Here is a 15,500-nt window from a genome sequence, read left to right on the forward strand (position 1 = left end):
CCTAATCCTGAGGGCTCCACTCTCATAATCATCTCTCAAAGGCCTCACCTCAATCACAATGGAGATTAATTTTACTATAGGAATTTTTGGAAGGAAACAGACATTTAATTCATAACACTAAGTAAATTTGTTTAGCTAAAAAAGAAGTTATCAATAACCCCAAACACTAAATAAATATTGTCATAGGTGGTACAAAAATATGGCAGAAATCATCAGGGGCGTGCAGATGTTTGGGAAACTGTTTGGAGATGTGAAGTGAGTGCTTTTGAAGTGAATTGCAAGAGGAATTTCAAGAAATGATTGTGTACTAGGGGTTAGGAGCTTGGGGAAGAATTCCTTGAGGAGATGAGCTTTAAGGGAACATTTGAAAGGTTTAGGGAGAAGCCATGTGAGCAAGGATATGGTTAGGAACAGGAAGCGTGGTGAACTGGATGACCCATTCATGCCCAGAGGTCATGGTTGGAGGAGAGTCACAGCTGGAATCACAAAGTGGAAAGACCTTATACGAGGAACTTCTTTGCTTTTTAAAAAAAACTTTATTTTGAAATAATTATGGATTCACATGCAGTTGTAAGAAACAACCCAGAGAGATCTCATATACCCCTTACCCAGCGAGTGGGAGTTTTTATTTCTTTATATGTTCAGATATAAGTTCTTTGTTGGATATATGATTTGCAAATACTTCCTCTCAATCTGTAATTTGTTTTTTTCATTTACAGAAAGTTGATGAGATCCAATTTATAATTTTTTCCTTTTATTGATTGTGTTTTTGATATCAAGAATTCTTCTCTTAGCCCTAGTTTCTGAAGATTTTCTTCTAAGTTTTTACCTAGAGGTTTTATAGTTTTACATTTTACACTTAAGTCTGTGATCCATTTTGAGTTAATTTTTATAAAAATGCTAGGTGTTTAAGTCAAGGGTTCATTTAGTTTGTTTTTGTTTATAAATGTCCAATTTCTCCAGCACCATTTGTCAGAAAGTCTACCCTTCTATTGCATTACTCTTGCATCTTTGTCAAAAATCAGTTGGGCATATTTGTATGGGTCCCTTGCTTGTTACAGTCACCTTATTGATATCTCCTGTCATTTGACTGTAACATCTGAAAAATAAAAAGGTTAATGGGCCTTTCACCCAAATGAATAGTGTAATAAATTACTTGACTATGGTATGTTTGATGACTTAGAGAGGTCTCATTACATACTCATGAATCATCCCCAGGGCCTTATGGTCCTTATGAGAACAGAACATTTGGCCCCTATCCCACCAAAATATTTTCTTTTACCTAAATAGAAAGACATGGGGAAGGGTGCCCATATTTTTTTTTTCCCCAAGGCCAATAAGAGATTGCTTAAGTTTGACTTTGCAAACTTTACAGGGACGAGAAATGTGATTGGTCTTGGTCAGACTTCTTTTTGCACAGGCTTCAGCAGGGACTTAACTCACAGTTCTGCCAGGGGCTCAGGAGCCTGCTCGCATACATGAACGATAAGGGACATCTAAGGAAAACAAACTGATCCCTTTTAGGGACGCATCAAAGCCAGATAACCCAAGAGAATCCTAGCAAGATACAGCCAGTCTTAGAGTGAAGTACTGTGAAATTAGCTTTGCTTCTTTGAGTTTATGAAGCATGCATCTGTATAAACCTGCTTGTGCAGACATCCCCAGCCCCAAGCTGGGTCTGCCCAAATCCAGTGAATCGGCTCTGAAATGCAGACGGCATCTAGCGGTGACCAAGCCTCCGCCGCAGGCAGCCTGTTGGCCAGTTAGGCCCAGTGGAGCAGTGGAACGGAAATACCTGGAGAAGTTTTTACGTGTCCATGGAATTTCGCTTCAGGAAACCATCAGGGCAGAGACGGGCATGCCTTACAGGTACTTGTGGGTTGCAATGTTATCCAGCCAGGGCGCTGCATTGAAATCAAAGGTTGTTGTTATTAAAGAAAGAAGGATTGAAATAGCAAAAAAAAAAAAAAAAAAATTATATAGAAAAAGGAAAAGAAAAATGAATGCAGTGAGCCTTCTTCTTGAGCTGCCTTATTTTTTCAAGCTTTAAATTGTCCACTTTCTCTTTGCCTCAAAGATTACATATAGTCAGGCTCACCGGTGGATGTTCCCATCCTCATGCCATTAGAGATGTCTTTGGCTTGATACTGAAGCAACAGTATGTGTTTTTGCAGGTCATAATGATGAATGGGAGCTCTATTCTTCTTAAGGAAATTTATAAATTAAGAATAGGATTTTTTTTTTTTTTTAACGTTGCCTGGTCTTCAAGGCTGTTATTTTCTTTTAAGCCTGAATCATGTGGTTATACTAGTAACTAATAAAGCAGTTCATGAGACTGAACAAGTTCTTAAAATGACAGCACTTTTTATCAGTGTAGCCCAACGTAAATTACTGGTTGTTCTCTAACCCTCCAGTACCATCCATTTATTCTGTGAAAGATTAACAAAAGGGAGAAATTTTTTCCTAGTATGTGGTTGGATGTATAATCTTTTAAAATTGCTCTGAAATAGGAAGTATCATTCTTTTTCAGAGCAATTATTGTTCAAACCTCTATAAGTATGTCTGTGCTTAGCTAAATAACCCAGCTATACCCGCCTCAGTACTTGCTTGACAAATGCCTAGAGTTTTAAACATCCAGGAAGCTGAGCAAAAGCTGTTTGGAAGAACAAGGGTACTGAAAACAAACAATTCCCCCTCCCCCCTCCAAAAAAACCCCAAACCAAATCCCTTACCATTTATAAAGAACAGTTGTCTTAGTTCAAGTCAAAACTTCCAGTTCACAGAATAAGATTGCTTTTGTATAGACAAGATGTCCCTAGGTGATTTTATTCTATAATCTAAAGGTCTATTTTAATGCAGTAACTACTGCTCTAGTTACCAGCTAATTTGATTAATAAAGCAATTTGCATTGAGATGGCTCCTCTCTGGAGAGCAAAGTATTTCACACAGACTCTTTATGCAATAAAGGGCTCCTACAGAAGAGGAATGAACTCTTCGAGTTTTATAGGGTATATTAACATCGGACAACTCATCCCATTGTGCTTTTGAAGTGGAGCCTGAGAAGAACCAACAGCCTTTCCAAAAGAATCCGTGGTCCCACAGCCTGGGATCGAGGAGATGCTGTCAGTCCTCACCTGTCTTCCCTGATCTATCTTTACTGGAAGGAGCTGCCTTCTCTCTGTCTCTCCTCATCCTCTCAGTGTCTTCTCCTTTCTTTCCTTGACCCTCAGTGGTAACAGTGGTGGAGTATAGATCTGGGAAGGATGGACTGTTTCATTGCTTAAAAAATAATCTGTCTTTGCATCTTCATCCCAGGATGGGTGGTATCACCATGAACTCTTGTGTAAATCTTCAGGGGGTATGCCTCTTTTGCTCAGAGTCCCAGTTTGAATACCAATTACATATTTTGTGATGTGTGTCCGTGTTCAGATGAACATATGTTCCAGGACAGTGGTTTTTCAAGCAGTTATGGAGTAGAGGAATGCCTTCGTCAAATAGAGACGAGCAAAAGTGTCTTAGTTGAAGTTGGGGGCTTAGAGCCCACCTGCTTGAGGGGAGCAGTCACAGCAGCTCGGGTCCCCAGGCACGCCTGCAGATCCTGTCTTCTGCACGACTTGAGAGTACAGTTCTGAGAAGACTCTTCAAGGTGCCTTGGAGAGCAGGACTGGCAGGTCCTGCTCACAGAGGCAGGCTCTTAGGCCAGCCTAGGTGCCACTAGCCCACACTCAGGGAAGGAATGGGACTTAGGAGATTGTTGTTCCTAGATCAGAATATGAGGAGAAAAAAGTACAGTTGAGTAGATAATGGCCACCTCATGCAAAGAGTTGACTCATTGGAAAAGACCCTGATGCTGGGAGGGATTGGGGGCAGGAGGAGAAGGGGATGGCAGAGGATGAGATGGCTGGATGGCATCACCGACTCGATGGGCATGAGTTTGAGTAAACTCCGGGAGTCTGTGATGGACAGGGAGGCCTGGCGTGCTGTGATTCATGGGGTCACAAAGAGTCGGACACGACTGAGCGACTGAACTGAAGTAGATAATTGGCTCCAGAAAATAGCCAAGTCTTTGAATTATGAACTTGCTGTTTTCTGCCATATCTTCCTGATACATATCGTCATCCTCCTCCTCTTTCTCGAAATTTCCATAGTACTTTGTTCTTTTTTCAAGGCACACTGACTGTTCTTATTTCAAACATTCTCCTTTAAGCATGAGGGACAGATTTTAATGGAAGAGAATTCAGAATCTCTTGGTTCCTTCCCAGCCTGTCTTTTGACCTTAACTTCTTGTAAGTGTAGCTGGGGTTGGGTGAGGAGACTTTTATATTCTTCTTTACTTTATTTTCTACCTCCCTCCAAGACCACGGCTACATTAAAATACCTCATTCCACCTGTCTTTTCTATTTTCTTCTTTTTGAAGGGCATTGTTTCCTATGTAGTGCCAAGGTAATAGACTTTGGAGCTGATGAGACCAGAGTTTAAATCCCAATGCTTCTGCTTTACAAACTGTGTGACAAGGGGCCAGCTGTGACACAAAAGTGCTTAACACACAGTAGGTGTTCACGGAAAGTAGGTCCACTTCCTGCTTATTCTGTAGACTCCTGTCAGTCATCCTCATGTCAGGAGATGACAGCCCCCTATAGCTGAAACATATGATGGATAAGAGTATTCTCAGAAGGAAAAAAAAGAATTAGAAGATCTGCAGTAACAACTCTATGAATATGCTATAAGTCATTATGTTGTACATTTCAAATGGGTGAGTTGTATATATGTAAATTATATATCAATAAAGTTGTTAAAAATAAGAGAAGTTTAAAAAATCTGCAGTAATTCTCAATCTGTGTAGGTTTCCATGCTGAGCTTAGAATTCTGAAAGGTCTGGAAGAGCTGGGTAAGCTGGTTTCTCTTCCTAATTTGGTCAGATGCCATTGCAGCCTTCAGCCCAATACCAGCTGCTCAGGTCCCTTGATCATCTGCGAGAGAGCATTATGTTGTGTTTCCATGGAGACTTGGTTATATTTCTAACTAAGGGTGAACAGGGGAGGAAAAAAAATCAGTAAATATGCAAACACATGTATCAGCTGAAAAGAAATGGGAGGAATTGTTTGCATGTGCGGTAAAAAGTGCCAAGTTGCTGTGCTGATCCTTCTGTTGTCTTAGAATTTTTCAGCAAAAATAGAAGTTTTTGTGAATTCATTTTAGTAAGATCTATAAAAGAGTCACTCAAGAGGGTCCTGCAGTCATTTCTAAGAGGCCATCTCTAGTATTAATACAAACCATTGACCTCTGAGCCAGACAGTGAACCTGAGCTTCAGTTCAGTTCAGTTCAGTCACTCAGTCGTGTCTGACTCTTTGCGACCCCATGAACCGCAGCATGTCAGGCCTCCCTGTCCATCACCAGCTCCTGGAGTCCACCCAGACTCATGTCCATTGACTTGGTGATGCCATCCAACCATCTCACCCTCTGTCATCCCCTTCTCCTCCTGTCCTCAATCCCTCCCAGTATCAGGGTCTTTTCCAATGAGTCAGCTCTTAGGTGGCCAAAGTATTGGAGTTTCAGCTTCAGCATCAGTCCTTCCAATGAACACCCAGGACTGATCTCCTTTAGGATGGGCTGGTTGGATCTCCTTGCAGTCCAAGGGACTCTCAAGAGTCTTCTCCAACACCACAGTTCAAAAGCATCAATTCTTCAGTGTTCAGCTTTCTTTATAGGCCAACTCTCACATCCATACATGACCACTGGAAAACCCATAGCCTTGACCAGACGGACCTTTGTTGGCAAAGTAATGTCTCTGCTTTTTAATATGCTATCCAGGTTGGTCATAACTTTCCTTCTAAGAAGTAAGCGTCTTTTAATTTCATGGCTGCAGTCACCACCTGCAGTGATTTTGGAGCCGAAAAAAATAAAGTCAGCCACTGTTTCCACTGTTTCCCTATCTATGTGCCATGAAGTGATGGGACCAGATGGCATGATCTTAGTTTTCTGAATGTTGAGCTTTAAGCCAACTTTTTCACTCTCCTCTTTCACTTTCATCAAGAGGCTCTTTAGTTCTTCTTCACTTTCTGCCATAAGGGTGGTGTCATCTCCATATCTGAGGTTATTGATATTTCTCCCGGCAGTCTTGATTCCAGCTTGTGCTTCTTCCAGCCAAGCGTTTCTCATGATGTAATCTGCATGTAAGTTAAATAAGCAAGGTGACAATATATAGCCTTGACGTACTCCTTTTCCTATTTGGAACCAGTCTGTTGTTCCATGTCCAGTTCTAACTGTTGCTTCTTGACCTGCATACAGGTTTCTCAAGAGGCAGGTCAGGTGGTCTGGTATTCCCATCTCTTTCAGAATTTTCCACAGTTTATTGTGATCCACGCAGTCGAAGGCTTTGGCATAGTCAATAAAGCAGAAATAGATGTTTTTCTGGAACTCTCTTGCTTTTTCGATGATCCAGTGGAGGTTGGCAATTTGATCTCTGGTTCCTCTGCCTTTTTTAAAAGCAGCTTGAACATCTGGAAGTTCACGGTTCACGTATTGCTGAAGCCTGGCTTGGAGAATTTTCAGCATTACTTTACTAGTGTGTGAGATGAGTGCAATTGTGCGGTAGTTTGAGCATTCTTTGGGATTGCCTTTCTTAGGGATTGGAATGAAAACTGACCTTTTCCAGTCCTGTGGTCACTGCTGAGTTTTCCAAATTTGCTGGCATATTGAGTGCAGCACTTTCACAGCATCATCTTTCAGGATTTGAAATAGCTCAACTGGAATTCCATCACCTCCACTAGCTTTGTTCGTAGTGATGCTTTCTAAGGCCCACTTGACTTCACATTCCAGGATGTCTGGGTCTAGGTGAGTGATCACACCATCGTGATTATCTGGGTGGTAAAGATCTCTTTTGTACAGTTCTTCTGTGTATTCTTGCCACCTCTTCTTAATATCTTCTGCCTCTGTTAGGTCGATACCATTTCTGTCCTTTAGCGAACCCATCTTTGCATGAAATGTTCCCTTGGTATCTCTAATTTTCTTGAAGAGATCTCTAGTCTTTCCCATTCTATTGTTTTCCTCTATTTCTTCGCATTGGTCGCTGAGGAAGGCTTTCTTATTTCTCCTTGCTATTCTTTGAAATTCTGCATTCAAATGGGTATATCTTTCCTTTTCTCCTTTGCTTTTGGCTTCTCTTTTTTTCACAGCTATTTGTAAGGCCTCCTCAGACAGCCATTTTGCTTTTTTTGCAGTTTTTTTTCTTGGGGATGATCTTGCTCCCTGTCTCCTGTACAAAGTCATGAACCTCCGTCCATAGTTCATCAGGCACTCTCTCTATCAGATCTAGTCCCTTAAATCTATTTCTCACTTCCACTGTATGATCATAAGGGATTTGATTTAGGTCATACCTGAATGGTCTAGTGGTTTTCCCCTCTTTGGGTCAAGGTAAAAGTACATAGAGAAATAGTTTTATGGACAAAGCACACACACAAAATAGACTGAATTAATATGCTATAAACACCCAGGTTTGAAGCCATTTTATAATACATAAGCCAAGAGGGACTCAAGCAGATGTAAACTGAAGGTCTAATACAGGGGTCAACAAAATTTTCCTGTAGAAGGCCAGACAGTGGATATCTTAAGCTCATGGGCCACATCTACCTTTGTTCCAACTACTGAGCTCTGCCCTTGTAGGTGCAAGGGAAGAGTGAAAGTGTTCGTTCCTCAGTGGGGTCCAACCCTTTGTGACCCCATGGACAGAGGAGCCTGGGGGGCTACAGTCAAGAATGCTGGAGTGGGTTGCCATTCCCTTCTCCAGGGAATCTTCCTGACCGAACTCTGGTCTCCCACACTGCAGGCAGATTCTTAACCGTCTGAGCCACGAGGGAAGAAGCCATCAACAGTGAGCACAGGAGTGGGCATGGCTGTGTCCCAGTCACACTTTACTTACGGACTTGGACCTGGATTTGGCTCTGGGCCCTCCAGCAGTACCACACTGGGAAGGGGCTGCAGAGCTCTTTACCGAAATCACAGAGTCCTTGAGATGGATAGGAGCCAGCTGTTCAGGGATGGAACATTTCTGGAGGTTAGAGAGAAAGTTCTTCTCCTTGGTGTAATTAATAACATCTTTAAAAAAATCCTTATAGTAAACACAGCATTGAGATTCTTTAGGCTGTCTCTCATGGGGCCCCTAATATTAATAAGGGTCATCATAGCAAATAATAATTCAGCCAAAGCAAGTAGGTGCAGTAGAAGAAATGGCCTCGGTTTAACAGCATTCCAATTAGTCTGAAATTTTTTATACCTAAAGGTTCCTCACTAACAATAAAACAGATTTTGCTGTTTTATAATGACAGGTTCATGTAATGAAACAATTTTTTCTCAAATTAAAAAAGAATGCTTTTTGCCAACCAAAGACAAAATTTTCTACAACCTTGAATTGAAGGTGGGAAATGGCAAAATGATAGGTAGGGCGGGGGTGTTTTGGAATTGCTGATGTGGGACAGACCTTGGAGATAATTTGCTCCAATTTCTGGTCTTATAGCTGAAGAAAGTTGAGGCTCAGAGGTGTTGCATTTCCAGTCAACAACAGAGCCGGGACTAGAGCCTTTGCCCTTTGGTCCCAGTCCAGTGATTTTTCCACAATCCATATTTATTCCCACCCCTCCAACCCCATCCCATCCCATGCCAACACACACCCTCACACCCCCCACACCATACACACATACCCCACTCATAGCCTCCACATCCACACCCATACACCCTCATATTCCACACGCCATACACACCTCACACACACCCCCACACTCTCCTACACACACACAGACACATTCCCACTGTACACATGCCCCCATATCACACACATACCCCCCCATGTTCCACACACTATACATACACACCTCACACAGCCCACATACACACACCATGTACACACCCCCCACACCCCCCACACCTCCCACACACTACACACCCCAAAGCCTTCCCTATACCACCCTGACACACATATTTCTAAACCCCCACATATCCCACACATACCCAGCACAATCCCCCACACACCACATACACACCACACACATCACATACACAAATGTACACACCCACACATCATACGTGCACCGCATATTCCACACACGTTGTACACACACATCCCACACCCCTACACACATCCACACACCTCATCCCTTCCCCATACTCCCCACACATTTCTTGCCCCCCACCCTCCACACACACACCACAGACGCTGCACACACCCTACACCCTGCCTCCCAAGGATGCTGCAGTTTGTCACATTCACCATCCCACTCAGCCCAGTTTTCCAAGCACTACTGTTCTTGCTCTGCTCTATGATCTGCTTCAGTCCTCCTTCTTTGCACACTGACCCTCTGTCCCTGTCCCGAAATGCTGAGTCACACTCACCATTTCTTTCATCTTACTCACTGTAAGTAATGAAACATTGAGTCTTATGCATCATTACTTTCATCTTACTCATCATAACTTTTCCCATCTAGAATGTTCTTATATGTCCCCTTTGCCAAGGTAAATCCAGCCCACAGACTCTCCCTTGTCTCTCAGAGCATGACTTGTCTTTGATTCATATAGTCTGGATCGTGTGTATGTGGTGTGTGTCTCAAAAATATGCTCTTATCATCTTGAGGAGAACGACTAGAACTTATACGATTTTGTAATCCTCTCATGCTTTGTACCTGTGTGTATTGCTTCTTGGGGTATATGCATTCAGAAGTTGGGAAACAGAAAGACCCCAAGGACAAGTAAGAATACCCATTTCCCCTTTAATAGTGCTCTAGCCGCATATTTTCTCCTGTATCTTAGATAAAATGTTACTTAACCTTGATGGGTCTCAGTTTCCTTATCTGTAAAATGAGCCTAATTCAACTTACTTCATGACACTGTTGTAAAAATTAAATGAACTCACATTCATGACAGTGCTTAGCTCACTGTCTGCCCAAGTGGGAGCCTAACAAACAGAATTCCCTTGCTTCACCTCCTTCTTAACCATCCTAGGAATCCATCATTTAGTCATCTTTCAGAGGCTGAAAGAAAAAGTGTATGGTGATGTATTTAGAAAAGAGAGAGGAGCATAAAATAACCACCTGTAATTAAATCTCGCACAGTTCTGAGCATATTACTCTGCTTTCCTCATTTGCTTATATGCATTTTTTTCTTTGCTTCTCCTATTGGAACATATTGTTAGGATCTATTGATAAAGTGTTTTTTTTTTTTCTTTTTTACTTCACATGTTGTCTCCTATTTAATGAAAACAGCCTCATGACATATTGGAATAAATTACTCTCCAAATGGTGTAATATAAAGAGAAAAATAACTTTTCATCAGTCAGTATATTTCCAGTGCCTAGTCTTGTGTCTGGAATAGAAATAATTTGAGACAGAATGGAATGAATAGGGCTAGAACTCCCACTGGTACCTTCCAGTACCTCTCCCATCCACCTGCCACACTGCCTGAGAATTCCTTCAACTAGAGGCTCCGTTTCTCCTGTTAAAATGGAGGTGTGTGATCTAAGCTAATAGGCAGCAGATCAAGAAGGAAACGGGACATTGGCCAGGCTGACCTGAAAACAGAGAAGACAGGAAGGAAGGTTCTAGACTGGAACTGGGGGCAAGCTTGGTTGTCGGGGCACAGCACGGTGCTGCAGGAACCGTGAAGGGATGCAAGGGAGGAGGCCTGAAGAAGAGGAAAAGAGAGCTAGAGCGAAACCTCACTCATCTACTAACTTGTCTCAAAAGTGTTGGGTGAAGCGTTTGGAAATATTAGTTAACTGATAGCTTTCACTGATCTCTAAATGAAGATTCTAAAGATAAGTCAGAGCTAGTTTTTGCTCTGTAAACTCTTTCCCTGGATTCTGTCATAATGGGAATGGAGTATCCTGGCTGGAGGATTAGCAGACCAGCTCCTCCACCCCACCCCTTTCTCTGATCCTCTGATTTCTTGTCCATGAAATGAAAATACACACAGAGCATCCGTCCCAGTGTGGTGCTGTTCATGCAAAGGGCACATGGTGAATGCTTAGGAAAGACTACCCGCTTCTTGCCTTTTCTGCTTTTCATGATTTCCATGCCGCTGTGGAAGTTGAAAATTATTTTTGTTACTCAGCTGAACTCACTGTCTTCCTCCTAGCCTCTCCCAACCCTCCAAACACCCCTTCACCACATACTCTCCTGACCTACATTTTTCATGGAACGCTTGCACACTCAGATCTTCTTTAAAAAGTAGATATGGCCATGATTGTGAAAATCAAAAGCCTAGAAAAAAAAATGCTAGCTGAGCAGGGGGTTGTATTTTCCATGGTTAAAAAAAAGCCTACACGATTTATTTTAGACTGGCCTCATTTTGGTCAGTCTTGGAGCCTGTGCTAATTTGCTTTGGGTCCTCTGACTGCGGCTCTCCTGGCATCGACGTTGCTGGAGGAATGATGCTGACACTGAAATGGTCCAGGTTCAGAGCCTATGTGATTATTTGAAACCCAAAGAGCTGGCTAGTGAAAGATTTAGAAGGCTTAGTGAAGGGGGTCTCTTCAAAATGGGGCCGAATGTTTATTTCCTATGGAACGGAACAGAAATTCTAAAACGAGTATGTTTTAAGTGTCAGTTTAAATAGAGAATGCTTTAAAATGTAAGCAAGGGTGAGAGATGAGTGCCCCTTGGATTTGTAATATTATTTTCATTCTGTTTTGAAATTTCCACTTGTGGTTTCCCAGAAGGATAGTTGCTTTATGCATAATGAAACACTGGAAATTCAGGGCTCAAGAACAACACTGGGTTATATGAACCTGCCTTTTTTCAGATAGAAATTATTTATAACTGTTTTATATTAAAAACAATCATTTTGAGAGCTGGTTTTCCTGTCCAAGCAATGATTATGTTTTTACTCAAGGGAAAAAACAGAAACCAAACAACAAAACCTCTTCCTAAATTTCTCTGCAGTGCCTGCAAGAGCCACTAAGATGTGCTATTTCATTAAAAAATGAAGCTCTTCATTCAATTCCCTGAACCACAAAAAGTAGAAATCCTTAAATTTTTCCCAGACAGTCCTAGACCAGAATTTAAAGTTGAATCAGCATATCCCCTTGATTGTGAAAATTTAGAAGCATCTCCTTTGATACCACAGTGGGAAATCTGCTCTAAGTGGGAAATAGTAAGAAGTTATGACCAGAATTCTTGGGATTCTGAGAAGCCCTGATGTTGTAGCAGTGATATGTTATCATAACCTAACCCCATTAGATATTTGATAGAGCAAATATCTATTAGATATTTGATAGAGCAAATTTTCTACATCTGGGAGTTTCCAAGAATGGGATTCTGAACCATCCACAGACCTCTGCAGGTAGTGTGGAAAAAAGAAAGGCAGGCATATCACCCCATTGGCTTTCCTTCAGAGAATGTTCTGTTGCTGTCTTTTGACCCATCTCAGGTGCAGGCAACTTGTTGCACAGTTAAGATGGCGCAGATGTAGTGAAACTGGAAGGAGAATGTTGTCAGGACTGCCTGAGAGAAGTCTGGCTCAGAACCCACGATGCTCTTAGAACCATGACCTTGCAGGGCTGGCTCCACACCAAATGAGAATGTGGTTGAATGATAATGCCCTTCCTCCTCTGTATCCAGGGCTCATTTTTGCTTATCATGGGACACCTCTTCATGCCTAACACTTTGGCCTCTTATCAGTGATTCCTCTGAATGCCCTTAGCTAGTTGTCAACTGATGAGCCTCAAAATTTCAGTTACATATTTTGTGATGTGTGCCAATGTTTAGATGAAGATACATTCCAGGATAGTGTGTTTCAAACAATCATGATATGGAAAAGCATGTGGAAGCAGAGCAGTCCCAGTTGAAGATGGAGTCCTGGAGTATCTGTAAAACATGTCATATCCAAAGAAACAAACCTCTAATGGTAAAAGTTCAGGTGATAGAGGAGCTAATTTTAGCCAAGCTATCTAGTCCTAAAATCAGATTATGAAAAAACATCCCATTTTATTTGAAAAAAATTTCAAACATACAGAAAAATTGCAAGGAAAACATATAGAATATCTGTAGGCACTTTGATATATTGTTAACATTTTACTCCATTTGCTCATATTCTTACAGCTTACTTTCTGCATCCCCTCCACCTCCAATTTATTTTTGCAAGCCTTTTGAGAGTAAGTTACATACATGTCCCTTTTATCGCTCAGTACCTCCTAAGACTAAGGATATTTTTTCATATACCCCCCAAGTACAATTGCCAACTTCAGTCATATTACGTAGTTTTTTCTGATCTACTGTCTGTATTCTAATTTTGCCAGCCAACACAATAGTGCCCTTTATAGCATTTTTTTTATTCCACCAGTACTGGATCTAGTTCAGGATCACATATTGTATTTTGTTGTCATGGCTTATTCGTTTCCTTCAATCTGGAATAGTTTAAACGAATTAGCTGTTAGCACAGGGAGGCTGTTAGTGGGAAAGAGGGTGGTGACTGATTGCAATGTCTGCTTCGGATTGGGAGGTGGCGCTGTGGTGCTGACACTAAGCTTATCTTAAAGGCCTCCTGGCTACTGCTACCAATTCTGCATCAAGGACTGCGACTTCCACGGCTCCCCAGCGAGGTCACCACATTTTCATTTTGAAATTTAGGTTCAAAGCTGAGATGGATTTCCAAGACATACTGACCTAATTGACCTCCATAAATGTAGTCACCTGTGTTTATTTGCTTAGCACGTCCACTGGGGGGCAGAGTGCAAGGGCAGGGAAAGCCATTTTGTGGTTTTCTGGAACTCTCCAGCCTCCAAATCAGGCACCCATAAAGCTTGGTCAGGGAACCAACCCAAGAGACTAAAGAAGCAGACAAAGGAAGCGGTCTCCTCCAAACTAACTGTTGAGCAGAGAGTGTGGATTCTGGCTGCAGGTCCTGGAAGCCCACTGGGAGAGGTGGGAGGAGCTGAGAGGCCCCAGGGAAACAGGATTTCTCAGGGGGTCATGTAGACTATTTTTAGTTAAGGGAGTTTTGACCCAGTTGTCTTTAGTCTATTTTTCCCTCCATGGTTTCCCTTTTAATTTGTTAAGGCAGAATGAGATAGAAGCTGTGACAATTATAGAGTGTGGGTGTAGAATGTGCATCTCATTAAGTATCTAAGCTCTTGCTTTAGCATTTGGAGGGTCTGTAACAGGTCACTGATTCACCCTGCTTTTGAAATTTTACAGCATTCTGTAACTCAGCATATAGTGACAACACATGCCTTTAGAAGCTGGCTTTTATGGCTTTTTATGGCTTTTATTTTTTAAAATATTTATTTATTTACTTTTGGCTGAACTGTGTCTTCATTGCTGCATGCAGGCTTTCTCTGGTTAGGACGAGCTGGGGCTACTCTCTAGTTGCAGTGTATGGGCTCCTCATTGTGGTGTCTTCTCTTGTTGCAGAACTCAGGCTCTAGAATGTGAGGACTTCAGTAGTTGCGACTCACGGGCTTGGCTACCCCGTGGCATGTGGAATCTTCCTGGATCAGGGATCAAACTCATATCCCCCTGCATTGGAAGGTGGATTCTTAACCACTGGACTACCAGGGAAGTCTTGGTTATGGCTTAAAAGGAACCATGATTGCTTCTTGAGATGATCACTAGAAAAGACCAGAATCTCTATGAATAATTTCCCAAAAGGTTAATCCTCATTGTAACTTCTTCATAAAATTCATAAAATCAGCATCTCCTTCCTTTACCCCTATTTTCCCTCTTACCACTTTTTTTTTCCCCTTTATGTTTTTTGGCTTTAATCTTGATGAAAATGAAAGAGGAGAGTGAAAAAGCTGGTTTAAAACTCAACATTCAAAAAACAAGGATCATAGCATTCAGTCCCAACACTTCATGGCAAATAAATGGGGAAACAATGGGAAAGGTGACAGACTTTATTTTTTTGGACTCCAAAATTGCTGCAGACGGTGACTGCAGCCATGAGATTAAAAGATGCTTGTTCCTTGGAAGATGTTGGAAGAAAAGTTATGAGCAACCTAGAGAGCATATTAAAAAGCAGAGACACTATTTTGCTGACAAAGGCCCGTCTAGCCAAACCTAAGTTTTTTCCAGTAGTCATGTATGAATGTGAGAGTTGGACCATAAGGAAAGCTGAGCTCTGAAGGATTGATGCTTTTGAATTGTGGTGTTGGAGTAGACTCCTGGGCCTTCATCTTACAAATGGCTTACAAGGACCTGTATGATTTCACTTCTGTGCTGTAAAGTATTAACCTTGACCAAAAAAAGGTTTGACCCTTTGCCCTCAGCTCCTGAGAGGTAATCTCTAAGCCTTTGTAACGCTCTACCCACCAGGAGTGTGTTTATCTATCCAGAGGACTTGAACCTTGCCTGATGGTCTATACTAAATGTGTTTTATAGCAATTCTGTGTGCCTGAAAACCCAGTGGATTATCTGCCAGTGAAAAATGAGGGTTTATACCTTATACTCCTGCTTAATCATTCATTTATTCAGCAATATTTACACTAGATACACTAGATGAGTTCTACACTAGATAC

At 41.7% G+C, this 15,500-nt stretch overlaps 1 protein-coding gene across 2 annotated transcripts in view; it reads left to right on the forward strand.

Moving 5' to 3' along the window:
- The window catches only part of KCNAB1 (potassium voltage-gated channel subfamily A regulatory beta subunit 1), a 443,265-nt gene that overhangs the window by 18,976 nt on the left and 408,789 nt on the right, over positions 1-15,500 (forward strand). The window contains exon 1 of one of the 2 annotated variants that reach the window (XM_043875448.1): positions 1,414-1,869. The exons of the other annotated variant lie outside the window; for it this stretch is intronic. Coding sequence (XP_043731383.1) covers positions 1,628-1,869 — 242 coding nt within the window. The 5' untranslated portion in view covers positions 1,414-1,627. Of the gene's footprint in view, positions 1-1,413; positions 1,870-15,500 lie in introns of those variants that run through there. 2 annotated transcript variants of the gene reach the window in all.

This window comes from Cervus elaphus, chromosome 19 (assembly GCF_910594005.1).
Source record: "Cervus elaphus chromosome 19, mCerEla1.1, whole genome shotgun sequence".
In the NCBI taxonomy this organism is placed as follows: Eukaryota; Metazoa; Chordata; class Mammalia; order Artiodactyla; family Cervidae; genus Cervus; species Cervus elaphus.